Genomic DNA, 16,271 nt, shown 5'->3' with positions numbered 1-16,271 from the left:
GTAGTTGGAGAGAAATTAACTGGTCACTGTAAGACTGAGGTGGGGACATTATCTGAAACTTGCAACCAGTCCTTTAAGGACTGAAATTACAAAATACTTCAACCTACTATGTGGTAGAGTTTTGGGACACTCTTCCACACAAATGGCAATTGATGCATGATCAGATATTAATTTTAAATCTGAGAATTCTTTGTTATCCATAGGTATACAGAAGTATAGACTAATCATGATTTTATTGAATTGTGATTAGTTTTAGATGCTAAATGGCCTCCAACTTTTCCTCCGTTTCCAAATGCCTTCTAATACACATTTATCAGATTGCATAAATAAGGTAAAGCAATATATCGGTAAGAATGTTTGAGTTGAATGGGAGATCTGAAATAGAACAGTAGGATGATTTACAGAGGACAAGCAGCCTGAAATGAAACATACTATTCTTATATGTTCACTATTCTTATATGTTCACAATCCTTTTAAATTAATTTGTGCATAAGCTTCTATTTAAAATGGTTGCTAAACTATGTCTTTGCGCAGATGCCAGGAAACATAATCAGGCTGCTAACCAAGGAGCAATGGGAACAACTCTGCTGCAGACGTCTCCACCTACAGTCCAACCGCAGATCAGACCACCTACAACTTCCCAGGGACTCTCACCACAGCAGACATCAACACAGTCCCATTTGCCAGCACCACAGAGCAACCTCGGCACCACTGGGTTGACTGTGCAAACTACCAATGTGCAAAGCGTGTCTGCAGGTAGAGTACAAACAGGTACTGGAATCAGTAATAATGGTCAGAATTTCCAATCATATCCAGCTTCAGTGGTAAGATTGAGAAGGGCTGGGAATTTATCTAAACTGATGCTTAAGTAGATCACTGAGGAAGAGCTGCATCATCAAAGGTTGAATCTTTAGGATGAGATTTTAAACAGCACCGGTGGATAGAAAAGATCCTATGGAAGTATTTGAAGAGGACAGTGGTTTCTTCACTTTCCTGATTTTGTCCCTCAACCAACATCACTAAGCAGATTATCTAGTCATTATTGCATTACTATTTGCAGGAGTTAAGCGTGCACAAATTGGCTGCTATGTTTCCTACATTACAAGTGACTGCATTTCAAAAATACATAATTGGCTGTAAAGTGCTTTGGGATGTATGAAGTTGGGAAAAGTGCACTAGAAACACTTTTTTTTTCATTATTTCCATAACCTTCATGAAGTTGATGGCTCTATTATACAGCTGTTATCAGCATTTTCGGTATCTTGCATTTACACATTTTATGAAAAAGTTAATTTGTCTGTTATTTGATTACATGGTACCTATAGGAGGATTGCTTTTGGTTTCTTAGCATGTTTGTTCTAGCACGTTTTTAGAATGTTGAGAGCTCAATAATGTTATCACATTACTGTTCATGAAAGGTTACTGTGCACAAATTGTCTTGTTTTTCCTACATTTCAGCAAAACTGTATTTTAATTTTAAAGCACTTAATTGGCTGTAAAATATTTTAGGATATCCTGGGGTTTTGAAAGATGCAATATAAATTAGTGTCTTTAATGGGTTTGGCTGTACAAATCTGCTCTGGAGATTTAAAATGTAGAGCGATTATGGGAAGATCTTTAATGTGTTCTCTTTAAAGGGCAAACAAGTGCTAACATACTTCAGCACCAACGTCCTCAGATGCCTCCACCGACATCGCAGGCCCCTGTGAGACCACCACTTCCAACTCTCCAAAGAGGAACCTCGAACCCCACAGTTTTCACATCACCCCCTCCATACCAAAGTCACAATCCAGTGCGGGCTGTCACAACACAGAGCCAGGCTATACGACAGCCCAGTCCTCAGCCTCCAGTTAGTGGTAAGGAAGCATATTTCGTTTTCTTCTTGTTTACTGTAAGGACACAGTCTTACAGATCATTCCCAATCCTTGTTTTCCAAAATCATCTTATTGCCTAAGAATAGTCAGTGTTTATTTAAACAAGCTAGTAAATAGCCTGTAGCATTCCACACAGTCAGTAGTTGAGTTTATTTTATTGACTAAATTGGTGACTGCATCAGGAGTCAAGAGTGGTGCTGGAAAAGCACAGCAGGTCAGGCAACATCCGAGGGGCAGGAGCCCCTGATCAGGAAGAAGGGATTATCAATTCTCCTCCTTGGATGTTACCTGGCCTTCTGTGCTTTTCTAGCATCACACTCTCGACTCTGGTCTCCAGCATCTGCTGTCCTCATTTTCTGGATCGGGAGCAAGAATTCAGAAAAGACCTTCAGATGCCCACTTAATAATGGAACCTGTAGTAGTATTTTGATGACATAGCAAAATTGAGCACTATTTATGGAAGTGGCAATGTACAGCAGTAAATGTTAACAGGAAAGCATTGCCAAGAATCATAATGGCAGCAAGTCTGGTTTGTGGACCAGAAAAGCATTCCCTATTCCAGATTATTCATAACGTGCCAATGTCTTTGGACAGGCATGAGCCATGTTGGCTTTCTTCCACTCCAGTGATGTTTCCAACATGGTAGAGACCATTCATCTAGCAAGTAGCTCTTCTGAAGGCATGAGCAGTTGGAAGCTTATCCAGAATGCCTTATTCATGCTGTTGCCTGAATGGAGTAGAAATTCATGGCATTTGAAAATTAACTTGCTGAGCAATCGGCCAAGAGGTGTGCCACTTGGACTGGATCAAAGACCACATCCAAGAATTAAATGGACTGCTCTTTAACAGTACTATTATAAAATGGTTGCGTTAGCCTCCTCAGTCCCCATTGCCTCTCATGTAATTTCCCAACTCGAACTATTTATCTCGGAGCAAAATTCCAGCCCAATGTTTCAGTTGTGGCTGAGACACTGAATTATAAAGGTTCTTTATAATTCCTCTTGCTGTTATGTTTTACGAACAGAGGCATGAAGCATAAGATCCCACGTGCCTCTTAATTACTCTCTCAATATGTCTCTTCCTTCATCCCTCCACTTTAGAATTGTTTTGTTTAGTTACACTGACTTTCCAGCTTTTTCCTGCAAACATATACACCTTTATATTTATCTGCACTAAATTTCATCCACTATATATTTGCCCATTCTACAAGTCTATCCTCTTGAAGTGTATCACCACAACATTTCCAAGATTTGTTATTGTAAATTTTTTAATTTTCACCTAAGTCTTATATACATATGTACAGAAAAAATTGTGGTCGTTGTAATTACCCCTGGAAACTCCAGAGTACATCTCCCTTAAGCCAAATTGCAACCATACTGACTGTCTTTGTTACTCCATGGACATTAATTGATGCTGTCAAGCCTATTTTGTGGCACAATGGCGTTATTGAAATCTACGCACTGTTTATCAACTTGCCCTTGCCACAACACTCTCTTTATCGAAAAATCTCAATCAAATTTGTTTAAACACTACTTTTGCCTTTAATAAACATGCGCTGGTATTCCTGAATAAATACATCCTTGTCTAAGTAACTGCTAAATTTGTTCTGCTGTGATTTTTGAAAGCTTTCCCACCACTGGGTTTAAATTGTCTGGCTGTAGCTGCTGGGCTTGCATATGTCCACAGCAATTAATACTCCTCTCTCCCATCTGTTAGAGAGAACCCAATGACTGACTGTGGTTAGCAGAGCAGGGTGGCACGGGGCCTCAGTGGTTGGCACTGGCTACCTCAGTGCCAGGGACCTAGGCTCGATTCCACACTTGGACAACTGTCTGTGTAGAGTTTGCGTAGATGCTCTGGTTTCCTTCCACAGTCCAAAGATAATGCAGGGTTACAGGGATAGAGTAGAGGGTGAGTCTGGATGGGATGCTTTTTGGAGGGTTGGTGTGGTCTCAATAGGCTGAATGGCTTGATTCCACACCTTGGGGATTTTGATTCATGAGCATTTGACCAAATATCTAGCAAAAATGAACAATAAAAAAGATACATTTGACATGCTGTGTTAGTCAAATGTGAGAAAAGTTCCTTATGCTTTGTCATAACTGTCTATCCTTGTGAATCTTGATCCACCTTCATAATCCTCCACCTTGTAAATTTTGAGTAAAGAGATAGCAAAGGTATGGGAGGGACAGTGGGTCGAGAGAATCAGCAACAGGGAAAATATCTTCAATTAAGCATTCCATCTGAATTTTCACCTATTACTGAGATTACCTGTTGCCTAACTCAAGTGTAAGGAATAGGAAGGGGAAGCAATTAACTTGATCTTCTGAACCTGCATTACCATTCTACAAAATAACAGATGACATTCGCTCTCCTTTCCTGCACAACCCGATATCTTTCAATTCTAATATTACCCAAAAACCTGGACAACGTTCTGTATTCCTCTGCCAAAGGAAACGTTTTCTTAGGATTTAAACTGTCAAATGCCTTCAATTATTTTTCAATTATTTACTTTTCATTATGAAAGTAAAAGTCCGGCCATATGAACCAGTTGGGTTTTTATCATTTGACATTTTTGTAAGTTATAAGAACCCTCATTAGTGGTCTCTTAACAATTGTGCTATTCTGTGCATTTGTGTAACCATCAGGTATATAAATTCTGTTATGTATTAAACCAGAATGTAAAGAATCTTACCAGTGACATTTTGAAGTACTACAGGTATTTGTTATTTTGATGAACAGGGATTTGGGAACCAGCATCTAATATCCTGGACCGAGGAAAGTCTCCACATTTACTTTCACAGCTCTAATGTTAAATCCACCATAACCACTTGTTCTTTGGAATATTATTGCAGTGCATGTAATGTTGCTATTGACTGACTAGATGAGAGCTTTTCCCGTACTTCACCTTTTCCCGTACTTCACCTTTTCCCGTACTTCACCTTTTCCCGTACTTCACCTTTTCCCAAAGTAATTCTTTTTGTTTTAGTTTCAAATACTGCAATCATTATGGTCATTTTTCAAAGACCCCACAATAAAGTATGCTCCAAATTTAAAAGTCCTCTGCAATAGAAAAGCCCCTCTATGATGCCTAGACAGCCAGTCATTCATATTGGCCCTCACCCAACCTTCTTTCACTCCCCACACCAATATTGAATGATGGTATGTGCTATACTTCAAAATAATATGTTGCTTTTTATACAGCAGGTGTGTCGGTCAGGCTGCCTCAGACATCTTACATAGTGAACAATGTAATCTCCATTCCTGTGATGCCAAATATGCCTCAGTTCACAGTCCATCACCGGCCTTCACAGGTAAGGCTTTCTAAGTGTTGATATTCAGGCACTTTGGAACCAACTATTAATAATTGAGTGTTAGCCACAATCAGGATTGTGGATTGAACCGTTTAACCTCGATATTTGAAGAGAAACCTGAAACTTTGTTTTCTGCTACCCTGCAAAACAAAATCCCTTTCAAAGTTTGTGACAAGATTTGTAGCTCGGGTGCTCGTTGTTGTGGTTCTGTTCGCCGAGCTGGGAATTTGTGTTGCAGACATTTCGTCCCCTGTCCAGGTGACATCCTCAGTGCTTGGGAGCCTCCTGTGAAGCGCTTCTGTGATGCTTCCTCCGGCATTTATAGTGATTTGTACCTGCCGCTTCCGGTTGTCAGATATGTGGATGACACATTTGTAATCATTACAAACACAGAAATAGAGAACACACACCGGATTATCAACGCCACACTCACAGGAATCCGATTCACTAGAGAGGTATTCGCCAAAAACGGATACCCGCGCAATTTCATCAACAGATGCCTAAGGGAAAGACTATGGAACGAGGACATGCAGCAACCCAAAGGACTCTGCACACTACCATACACCAAGAACATTTCTGAACTGACAGCCAGACTACTGCAACCAATGGGACTCATAACAGCACACAAACCAACAGCCACTCTCAGACAACAACTCACCAGGATGAAGGACCCAATACCCAGCATGAGCAAAACCAATGTAGTGTACAAAATCCCATGCAAGGACTGCATAAAACACTACATAGGACAAACAGGAAGACAGCTAACGATCCGCATCCATGAACACCAACTAGCCATGAAACGACACGGCCAGCTATCCTTAGCTCCGATGACAAGCAACATGCATTCGACTGGGACAACACTACTATTATAGGACAAACCAAACAGAGAACAGCCAGGGAATTCCTAGAGGCATGGCACTCATCCACAGATTCAATCAATAAGCACATCGACCTGGACCCAATATACCAACCACTGCAACGGACAGTTGGAACCGACAACTGGAAGCGACAGATTCAAACCACTATAAATGCCGGAGGAAACATCACAGAAGCGCTTCACAGGAGGTCACCTAGACAGGGGATAAAACGTCTGCAACACAAATTCCCAGCTCAGCGAACAGAACCACAACAAAATCCCTTTCAATCGAGGACATTTTAATGTTGTGGATCATTGAGTCCCAGTTCAAATTTATTACAAATTTTAGAAATGTGGATGATTTATAGCATTAACGTCTGAAACTGAGACAATCTGCATTGACCAGAAGGCAAGGTACATGAGAGAGAAACCGAAATCTGCTTTCATTTGTATTTTCTCATTCTGACTCTTTTGTGTACATATTGTGTGTTAAATGGGCAGACCTGCACAGTTGGTATTTCCACATTGCAACAAAAACTGGAATGTAATCCAATCAAGAAAAAAGTAGTGTGAGGCTAGTCACATCCCTACATGGTCCAGGAATGAATTCTGGAATTACTACACACCTGGCTACTCCTGTAGCATGATGAATGGTGCTGGCTTGTGTACAAGTGATGTACCTTCCCTTTCCTTATATGCAATTGTTAAATTGTCCCTGACCTGACATACTGAAGTTAACTTTCTTATTCAGAGTTGTTCCGTTTCAGGTGGAGAACAAGATATGTTCTTTCAATACATAATAAAGCTTTCACAACTGCCAGGATAACCAGCTGTAAAATAGGTGTTTTGGTCAGAAACCCTACTACTTTAGGTCATCTGTTATTTACTTGTACCATTTCCTGGTTCAAATCATGATTCCATAAGACATAGGAGTGGAAGTAAGGCCATTCGGCCCATCGAGTCCACTCTGCCATTTAATCATGGCTGATGGGCATTTCAACTCCACTCACCCGCACTCTCCCTTATCCCTTAATTTCTTGTGAGATCAAGAATTTATTAATCTCTGCCTTGAAAACATGTAATGTCCCAGCCTCCACTGCACTCCGTGGCAGTAAATTCCACAGGCTCACCCTCTGGCTGAAGAAATGTCTCCTCATTTCTGTTCTAAATTGACCCCCTCTAATTCTAAGGCTGTGCCCACGAGTCCTAGTCTTGTCACCTAACGGAAACAGTTTCCCAGTGTCCACTCTTTCTAAGCAATGCATTATCTTGTAAGTTTCTATTAGATCTCCCCTCAACATTCTAAACTCCTGAATACAATCCCAGGATCCTCAGCCGTCATTGTATGTTAGGCCTACCATTCCAGGGATCATCCGTGAATCTTCACTGGACCCATTCCAGGGATCATCCGTGAATCTTCACTGGACACGGTGCAGTGCCAGTATGTCCTTCCTGAGATGTGGGGCCCAAATTTGGACACAGTATTCTAAATGGGGCCTACCTGGAGCTTTAAAAAGTCTCAGAAGCACATCGCCGCTTTTATATTCCAACCCTCTTGTGATAAATGACAACATTACATTTGCTTTCTTAATCACAGACTCAACCTGCAAGTTAACCTTTTAGAGAATTCTGGACTAGCCCTCCCAGGTCCCTTTGTACTTTGGATTTATGAATTTTCTCACTGTTTAGAAAATAATCCATGCCTGTATTGTTTTTTTTTCCCCCAAAGTGCAAGACTTTGCAATTGCTGAGTTGAATTTCATCAGCCATTTCCTGGACCACTCCTAAACTGTTTAAATCTTTCTGCAGCCTCTCCACCACCTCAGTACTACCTGCTTAACTTCGTGTCATCGGCAAACTTCGCCAAAATGCCCCCAGTCCCTTCATCCAGATTATTAATATATATAAAGTGAACAGCTGCGACCCCAACACTGAACCCTGCGGGACACCACTTGTCACCAACTGCCGTTCCAGAAAGGAACCCTTTATCCCAATTCTTCGCCTTCTGTCAGACAGCTAACCCTCAATCTATGCCAGTAGCTCACCTTGAACACCATGGGTCCTCACCTTACTCAGCAGCCTCCCGTGAAGCATTTTATCAAAGGCCTTTTGGAAGTCTTGATAGAAAACATCCACAGGGTTTCCCTGGTCTAACCTACTTGTTACCGCTTCAAAGAATTCTAACAGATTTGTCAGGCATGACCTCCCCTTATGAAATCCATGCTGACTTGTCCTAATCTGACCCTACACTTCCAAGAATTTAGAAATCTCATCCTTAACGATGGACTCTAGAATTTTACCAACAACCAAGGTTAGGCTAATCGGCCAATAATTTTCCATCTTTTGTCTTCACCCTTTCTTGAACAAGGGGGTTACAACAGTGATTTTCTAATCATCGAGGACTTTCCCTGACTCCAGTGATTTTTGAAAGATTACAACCAACGCTTCTGCTATATCCTCAGCCACCTCCCTCAGAACTCAGGACATAGGCTGTTGGGACCAGGAGATTTATCGACTTTTAGATCTTTTAGCTTTTCTAGCACTTTGTCTTTTGTAATGGCTACCATACTCAACTCTCCCCTGACACTCCTTAATTGATGGGATATTACTCATTCTTCCACTGAAGACTGACACAAAGTACTAAAGTTCTTCAACTATTTCCTTACCTTCCAGCACTAGCCTTCCTGCATTAATTTGGAGCAGCCCAATGTCTACTTTTACAATCATTTCTAATATGGCTAGCTAGCCTACCATCATATTTGATCCCCTCCTTCCTTATTTCTCTTTTTATTATCCTGTTTGTTTTTGTAGTCTTCCCAATCTTCTGCTCTTGGCCACTTTTTTTGTTTGATACATTTCCTGATTTTCTTCTCTACCGTCCCCGTTTCCCCCCCCCCCCGATATTTTTTCTTTTCTTTGGGATAAACCTCTGTATTGTGTCCTCAATTACACCCAGAACTCCTGCCATTGTTGCTCTATTGTCTTCCCTGCTAGGCTCTGCTTCCAGTCAATTTTCGGCAGTTCCCCTCTCATGCCCCTGTAATTACCTAACTGTAACACCATTACATCCGATTTTTTGCCTTCTCTCTTTCAAACTGCAGACTGAACTCTGCCATTTTATGATCACTGCCTCCTAAGTGTTCCCTTACTTTAAGACCTTTTTATAAAGGCTGGCTCATTACATAGCACTAAGTCCAGAATAGCCTGCTCTCTTGTGGGCTCCATCACAAGCTGTTCCAAAAAGCCATTCTGTAAGCATTCCATGAATTCCCCTTTCTTTGGATCCACTAGCAACATTATTCACCCAGTCCACCTGCATATTGAAGTCCTCAGTGATCACCGTGACCTTGCCTTTCTGACATGCCCTGTCTATTTCCTGGTGCATCTTGCGCCCCTGATCCTGACCACTGTTAGGAGGTCTGTACATAATCCCATTATGGTTTTTTTGCCTCAACTCCACCCACACAGACCCCACATCATCTGACCCTATGTCATTTAATGCCATAGATTTAATTTTATTCTTAACTAACAATGCAACCCTGCCCCTTCTGCCCACCTCCCTGTCATTTCGATGTTGTAAATCTTTGGATGTTTAACTGCCAGTCCTGAACCCCCTGCAACCATGTCTCTCTGATTCCTACCACATCATAATCATTCACGATGATTTGTGCTGATAATTCATCTACTTTGTGACATACACAAGCATTCAGATAAAGCACCATAATGCTAATTTTCTTATCCTCGTGATTTCCAACGTCTCTAGTAATATGTCCTAAGTTATCCATCCTTTTTGCTTCATTCCTAGTCTGCCTTGAACTTAAACCCTGCGCACATGCTAACCTGTTGCAGATCTTTTCTCCCTGACTCCATACTCCCCGTCGCTTTCCCTTTCCCTTCCGCTGACTGACCAGTTTAAAGTCCTAGTGACCACCCTGTTTATCCTTTTTGCTAGAACACTGCTTCCAGATCAGTTCAGGATGGAGACCGTCCCATCAGTACAGATCCTCTTTTCTCCCCCCCCCCCCCCCCCCACCCCGCGCCTTCCCACGTTCTAAAACTGATGCCCATGTCCCTTGAAATGGAATCTCTCTTTCCCACACCAATCTCTTAGCCACACGTTTACTTCCCTGATTTTCTTATCCCTATGCCAGTTTGCACGTGGCTTGGGCAGTAATCCAGAGATTATGACCCTTTAGGACCTGTTCTTCAATTTCCTTCCTAGTGCTTGATAATCCCCAAACAGGTCCTCCTTCCTAGCCTTGTGGACCGTAACTATATCTTCTCCCTCCTGCTCCAATATCATTTCAAGCTGGTCGGAGATGACCTGCACCATAGCACTGGGTAGGCAACACACCATGCAGGACTCCTGATCTGGCGCTCAAAGGATACTATCTGTCCCCCTAATTGTAGGATCCCTTATAACAACTAGTGTTTTTGCTCCCTGCTCTTGAATGGCCTTTGCACCATCGTGCTGTGGTCAGCTGGCTCATCCTGTCCACAGCCCTTTCCCTCATCCGTATAGGGAGCAAGAATCTCATAGCTGTTGACCTTGCCCAACAGGTAAAGCTTCTGCACTCCAAATGCCCCTACCTGCCTCACTTACAGTCGCACCCTGTTGTCCCTGATCACTTACTGAATTTGAATTATTTAATCTATCTCTTGAAACTAAGCGTCCAGGTAACTCTTCCCCTTTCCAGATGTGCCACAATGTTTGAAGCACAGATTCCAGATAATCAATGCTGATCTGGAGTTTTTCCAGAAACCAACACTTGCTGCAGACCTGGTCACTGCCATTCACAATGGAATTGGCCAGCTCCCACATCATACAGCTACAGACATCACCTGTCCATCCATCTCTACTTATTTAATTAATTTATACAAATTTATGATTCAAACAGTACAGATTCAAACTACTTCTGCCCTTAAGTTAAATCTTTTTAACAGTACTCTCAAGTAATTTGCTCAAGATGTCAACATTGTAAGACACTAATGAATGTAAACACCATAACCTTGGTCACAGAGTTTGAGATAACAGAAACAAAAAAGGAATCTTCATTTCCATGCCCAATTATATCAAAATGTAAGCCCTTCCAGGATTTCTCCTATTCTCAACTCATTTGACAGTAAAAGCATCTGTCATAGGAAGATTCACTGCAATTGTTATTGAATTTGAGTTCACCTTCCTTCAGAACTTAATGTGTTGCTGGAAAAGTGCAGCAGGTCAGGCAGCATCAAAGGAACAGGAGAATCGACGTTTCGGGCATAAGCCCTTCTTCAGGGCTTATGCCCGAAACATTGATTCTCCTGTTCCTTTGCTGCCTGACCTGCTGTGCTTTTCTAGCAACACATTTTTAAGCTCTGATCTCCAGCATCTGCAGTCTTCACTTTCTCCTAGTTGATTTTCACCTTCCTTCAGGCCTGTCTCAGTTAGATTGTTTGGGTGTTACTGAGATCATTAACAAGTGAGTTATTTTAGTTTTACCAGATCATCCCTAAATCTCCTAAAATCAACTAGGTTTATTCAGCCTGTCTTCTATTTTAACTTTTTAATCCCTGTTATAATTGTCTTCTACACCATAACTACTCCAAGACCTGTATATCCACCCTGAGGTGCAGTGGTCTGAGTTGATTAGACCTCACCTAGAGCAAATCTGATCAAGAACTTACAGCTGAAACATCATTCTGTACTTCCTAATCTTTTGCTGTTGGGAAATAACTGCTGGATTCTGCTTTTTATTAATTGTGATTTTTGCGTTGAAATTAGGCTAGTTATTTTCTATTGATCTGTTAGCATTTATGTTCCATACCAGCCTCTTTCTACCTCTTCACAACCTAACATTCATTTATTTCTTACATTCCTTTGTTTCCTCCCTTCCCTCCCTTCACTGACCCCTCCCCCATTCCCTCCCTGACCCCCATCTCTCAAACTCCCTCATCTCTCTCTCCCCCTCTCTCTCTGCCCCCCACCTCTCCTGCCTCTCTTTCCCCCCCACTGCCCCTCTCTCCCCTCTGGCCAGCGATCTGAGTCTAGAAATTACTAATCAATTATCTGTTTTGATGTAGGATCCACCTCGACCTATCCACCCAGCACCACTTCCCGAGGCCCAAGTGCCGCAGCGGTTACCTCCAGAAGCTGCTAATACCTCTCCGCCCCAGAAACCCCACCTGAAGCTAGCCCGTGTTCAGAGTCAAAATGGAATCGTCCTGTCGTGGAGTGTCCTTGAAGTGGACCGGTCTTGTGCACTTGTGGACAGTTACCATCTCTATGCCTACCATGAAGATCCTGCTACTACGACTCCTTCCCAATGGAAGAAGATTGGAGAAGTCAAGGCATTGCCACTTCCCATGGCCTGCACCCTTACTCAGTTTGTATCTGGAAGCAAGTACTACTTTGCAGTCCGAGCAAAAGACATTTATGGACGATACGGGGCTTTCTGTGATCCACAGTCGACTGATGTGATGTCGACTCAGAGTAATTAATTCAACAAAAAAAAATCAAAGACAATGAACCTCAAGGCCCACAATGATATTTTTTCATTTCTTTTCTTACATCATGCATGACGTGTTGTAGTTTTTCTATAGTTGTCTGATCCTCTTGGTATCTGTGTACACTACACTGTAATACACAAGGGAGTCCTAGTATAAATTAGGCAACGCTGATTTGCAGCAAAGAAAGGACAGGACACTGCACCAAGGGTGCTGTATTACTGCTGCCAGACAGAAGTTGCTTCTTTTGTCACCATAGACCCAGTTTGACTGGGACACAACGTGATAGTGACTGATGAAGCAGCAGCAACAAATGACATTTCTTTATTCTCTGGTCAGCCATTAGTTTGGGTTTTAAAGAAAAACATTCCCAAATGTGACGCGTGATACAGACCATTAACATGATCATTCATACATGTATTATCTTATTGTTATTTTTTTAAACTATATTCACTGCGACTTTAGTTATCACTTCAAATAGCAGTGGAAATTGATCAGCAGTGACCATAGGAAAGTGAGTTTTATTGCATTCTGAAATACTGAAATAAATGCAACTTGCAATGGACTGCATACTTGATTATTAAGAGGTGTTATATCGACCATGAGCCTCATTGAAGAAATCGGACACGCCTCATTCATTCATATCCAGTGAGATTGTTGAAACTTCCAAGTTTTTAAAATGAGATGCTTCTCTGTGTTGTGGGGGTGGGAGATGAATAAAAGCAAATTCTGTTTTTTTTTGCCAAATGCTTTTGTTAAATGTGTTATCAGAGTAATCTGTGCACTCCAGAGACAGATAAAATTCTCAAAATATATTTTTAATCAGTGTGAAAGGAGTACTTTGTGATGTGGTCACTGGACAGTGAGTTTGACACTTTGAGAGAGCCCTTTTCATCAGTACCACTTTTCTGGTCTAATGAATATTTTTTGAATATATGTGTGTGTATGTCTCTATGTAAATTTTCAGACCTGCTCTCCCATTAAAGCCACTATGTTGTACATATTCTTGCTTGCCAGCAGCAAAATTTCATGCCTACTTGATGTAATCAGCAAGCACAAGTTAAATCTCCAGTCACTTTGCCTGTCAAGGCAAGTCAGGGTTTTGGGAGCATGCAGCAGGACCTGTTTGTCCTCTGAGGCATTGCACCCATCAGTCAGCATGAAGAGAAAATGAACTCTCAACATCTGCAAATTGTTGCAAGCTATCTTCTCCCCATTTTGGTTACTTTCTTCAGCTGTTTTGGACTGCCAACATTGGACATATCACAGATGTGTTTGAGCTTGCACATTGACAGCCAGCACTGTTTATGTAACTTTACTGTTTAGAACAATTATGAGCATCCCAGCTGGTTACACAGACCATGGTAAAGTGACAAAGCAAGCCCAACTTGGTGTAAGTTGTGCATCCTGTGTTCTATGGTGACAGTTTTGTCAGTGTTCTACTGCTGCCTTGGTCACTAAGGGATCGTGACTCATCAAGTAAGTCATTCTCAGCACAGTATCCAACAAAGTCTCTGCATTCTTTTGTCATTGAACTATTGTAAATTAAATAATTTATGAATAAAACAAAATATTTCTTAACTCAGTGATTTCAATTAAGATGCAACTGATAATGTGAGTAACATAGTGTCCTGTTTAGGAAGGATTCCCTGAACGCACTCCCCAAGTAATTTAAAAGTTGATACATTCTAATCTGATGTTTTTAAGCTGCCAAGATATGACCTGGAACTAACCTGAACCCAGAGATTTGCTCTAATTCTGAGGATTTTTTATATAAAACTAGAAAAGCAGCAAAATTTCATTCCATAATCTTTACACAAACTTTGAACAGCAACAAATGTAATTCTGTGCACAAATCTTGATTTCCATTGAAGGCTGTACTGGTAACATTTTGGTCAAATATTACTGCAATTTAATAAGCGATTGCTCCAGGCTGCAGCTTCACCCTGCTGTCATTCACAGCCAGAATATTTTCATCAGTATTTGTATGCCCTTGGGCTGAATTCAAGGAAGATAGTTCTAAAATATTCACCATGATTGGAGTTAACCAGAGCATGTTTTGCTTTGCAGTGTGGTGTTCAAAGTTGGGGGAGGGGGAAGGGGTGATATAGTAGGAAGACTCCCCTCCTTCCCATATCAGCTGGTAAAAAGATTGCAACCAGCTGAGGTGCAAAGTTACTGCCTGTCACCAGATGCATGGACGCTATGTTGCATGGTATCTGTCCAGGATACAGCACTCTGGACCTTGGGGAAATAAATGATGCCACTCCTTGTAGACAAAATGTATATTGCACTGCATGTTATGGAAAAGGGATTCAAGTACCTGCCAACTTGTGCGATATTGGGAACTGATGCTCCTTTCATCAGTAGAAGAAGTGAATTTTAACTCACTGCAATTTCCATTTATTAAATTGTGAAGGCTTCTAGCCACAGGGTACAGAAATAAATTATGATAAACCTATTTGTAATAAATACTAAGCAATCTCTCTCCCAGGGAGGGATTAAACACTGAAATGCTGGAACATGTTGAATGTAATTAAGTATTGCCATTTTTAATTGCTTTTTTTAATTTGTTAAAAGTAGTATACTGTCAATTGCAAGTTAAACGTGCTGATGTTGTATTTCAGAAATGTGATGTCATCCTGTGTTGCCCTGCAAATTACTTTTAAGTGATATTTTGTTCACTAAAACCTGAAGTTTATAGTTTGAAAATAAAGAACCTATCAATTTTATCTTCTCTTGTGTATAACTAAAATTTGAACTTGGAATTTAGTTTTCTATGATCTGCCCTTCTGCCACTCCCTCCACCTCCCCCCCCATCCCCCTCAGAACCACCACCACTCCCAAAACTCCTTTCCTCAATGTATTTGATTTGTCTCACCATTCTCAGTTCTTTTTATGTAGACAGCCTGCATGTTTAAAAGACTAATAAGTGGAAATCATGGTTGTCACATGGCAGGATGCAGCTTTTTAAATACTAGTTTCAGCTGAGTTATCTGAATATCAACCAGGCAGATGTGAATCAAAATTGCCCAAAGCAAATGTGGAAGTAAGTTGATATAGCTGCTGGACATCCAGTAAAACATGCTGGTCAATGCATATATGTGGATGTTGTACAAGGCAGTACTGGACTGATCTGTGGATTTCCTCCAAGCAACAGTCAAATAGCTTCCTATGTGTTCACTGTGTGGACTTGCCCATGTAATACAATAGGGGAGGTTTATACTGCATCATTGGGAACTATATGGCCAAGGAATTTGACTAGTCTCTGGGAAAGGGAAGCAATTATTCAACTAACTCATTTAGAAATTCTCCAAGCCCTGGGGTTTTAACTGACTAGATTTGTGTTACCAGTTGTCCTATCTGGATATTTTGAATATCAAAGAATTCCTGCAATTAAGCTGCTGCCAAGTTGTAATGTCATAGAACTTGTGAAGCTGCTTGAATGTTGTGTTTCATATTTTAATCATACATTTTGTGTATGTAATGGATATTGGAATTCTTTATGTTGACAGTTTTGAATGTACAATGACAACTTATTCCTTCCCAAACAGATTCATTGCTGAATTCTAAATGCACACCTCAATATTGGCAAAGACTACGTATAAATACTCCTGTTGTTTATAGTGAGTCAGGTTCTTTGATAATGGAAACTAAAATGAACTAATGCTATGCAATGTGTGAAACAAAATGCTAGATCACTTTGGTCGATGGATACTGCTGAGGAAGATGGGCAATATA

General features: G+C 41.0%; 1 protein-coding gene across 3 annotated transcripts in view; it reads left to right on the top strand.

Moving 5' to 3' along the window:
* The window catches only part of LOC122542270 (activating transcription factor 7-interacting protein 1-like), a 193,021-nt gene extending 177,759 nt beyond the window's left edge, over positions 1-15,262 (top strand). The window contains exons 13-16 of one of the 3 annotated variants that reach the window (XM_043679842.1): positions 535-771; positions 1,638-1,856; positions 5,082-5,188; positions 12,108-15,262. In XM_043679842.1, coding sequence (XP_043535777.1) covers positions 535-771; positions 1,638-1,856; positions 5,082-5,188; positions 12,108-12,524 — 980 coding nt within the window. In that variant the 3' untranslated portion in view covers positions 12,525-15,262. Of the gene's footprint in view, positions 1-534; positions 772-1,637; positions 1,857-5,078; positions 5,189-12,107 lie in introns of all 3 variants that reach the window. The other 2 variants (XM_043679841.1, XM_043679843.1) reach the window with 2 other exon arrangements.
* The last annotated feature ends 1,009 nt before the right edge of the window (positions 15,263-16,271 follow it).

This window comes from Chiloscyllium plagiosum, chromosome 39 (genome assembly GCF_004010195.1).
Source record: "Chiloscyllium plagiosum isolate BGI_BamShark_2017 chromosome 39, ASM401019v2, whole genome shotgun sequence".
Taxonomy (NCBI): Eukaryota; Metazoa; Chordata; class Chondrichthyes; order Orectolobiformes; family Hemiscylliidae; genus Chiloscyllium; species Chiloscyllium plagiosum.
The sequence above is the reverse complement of the archived record's forward strand: the minus strand, read 5'-3'. Positions and strand labels throughout refer to the sequence as shown.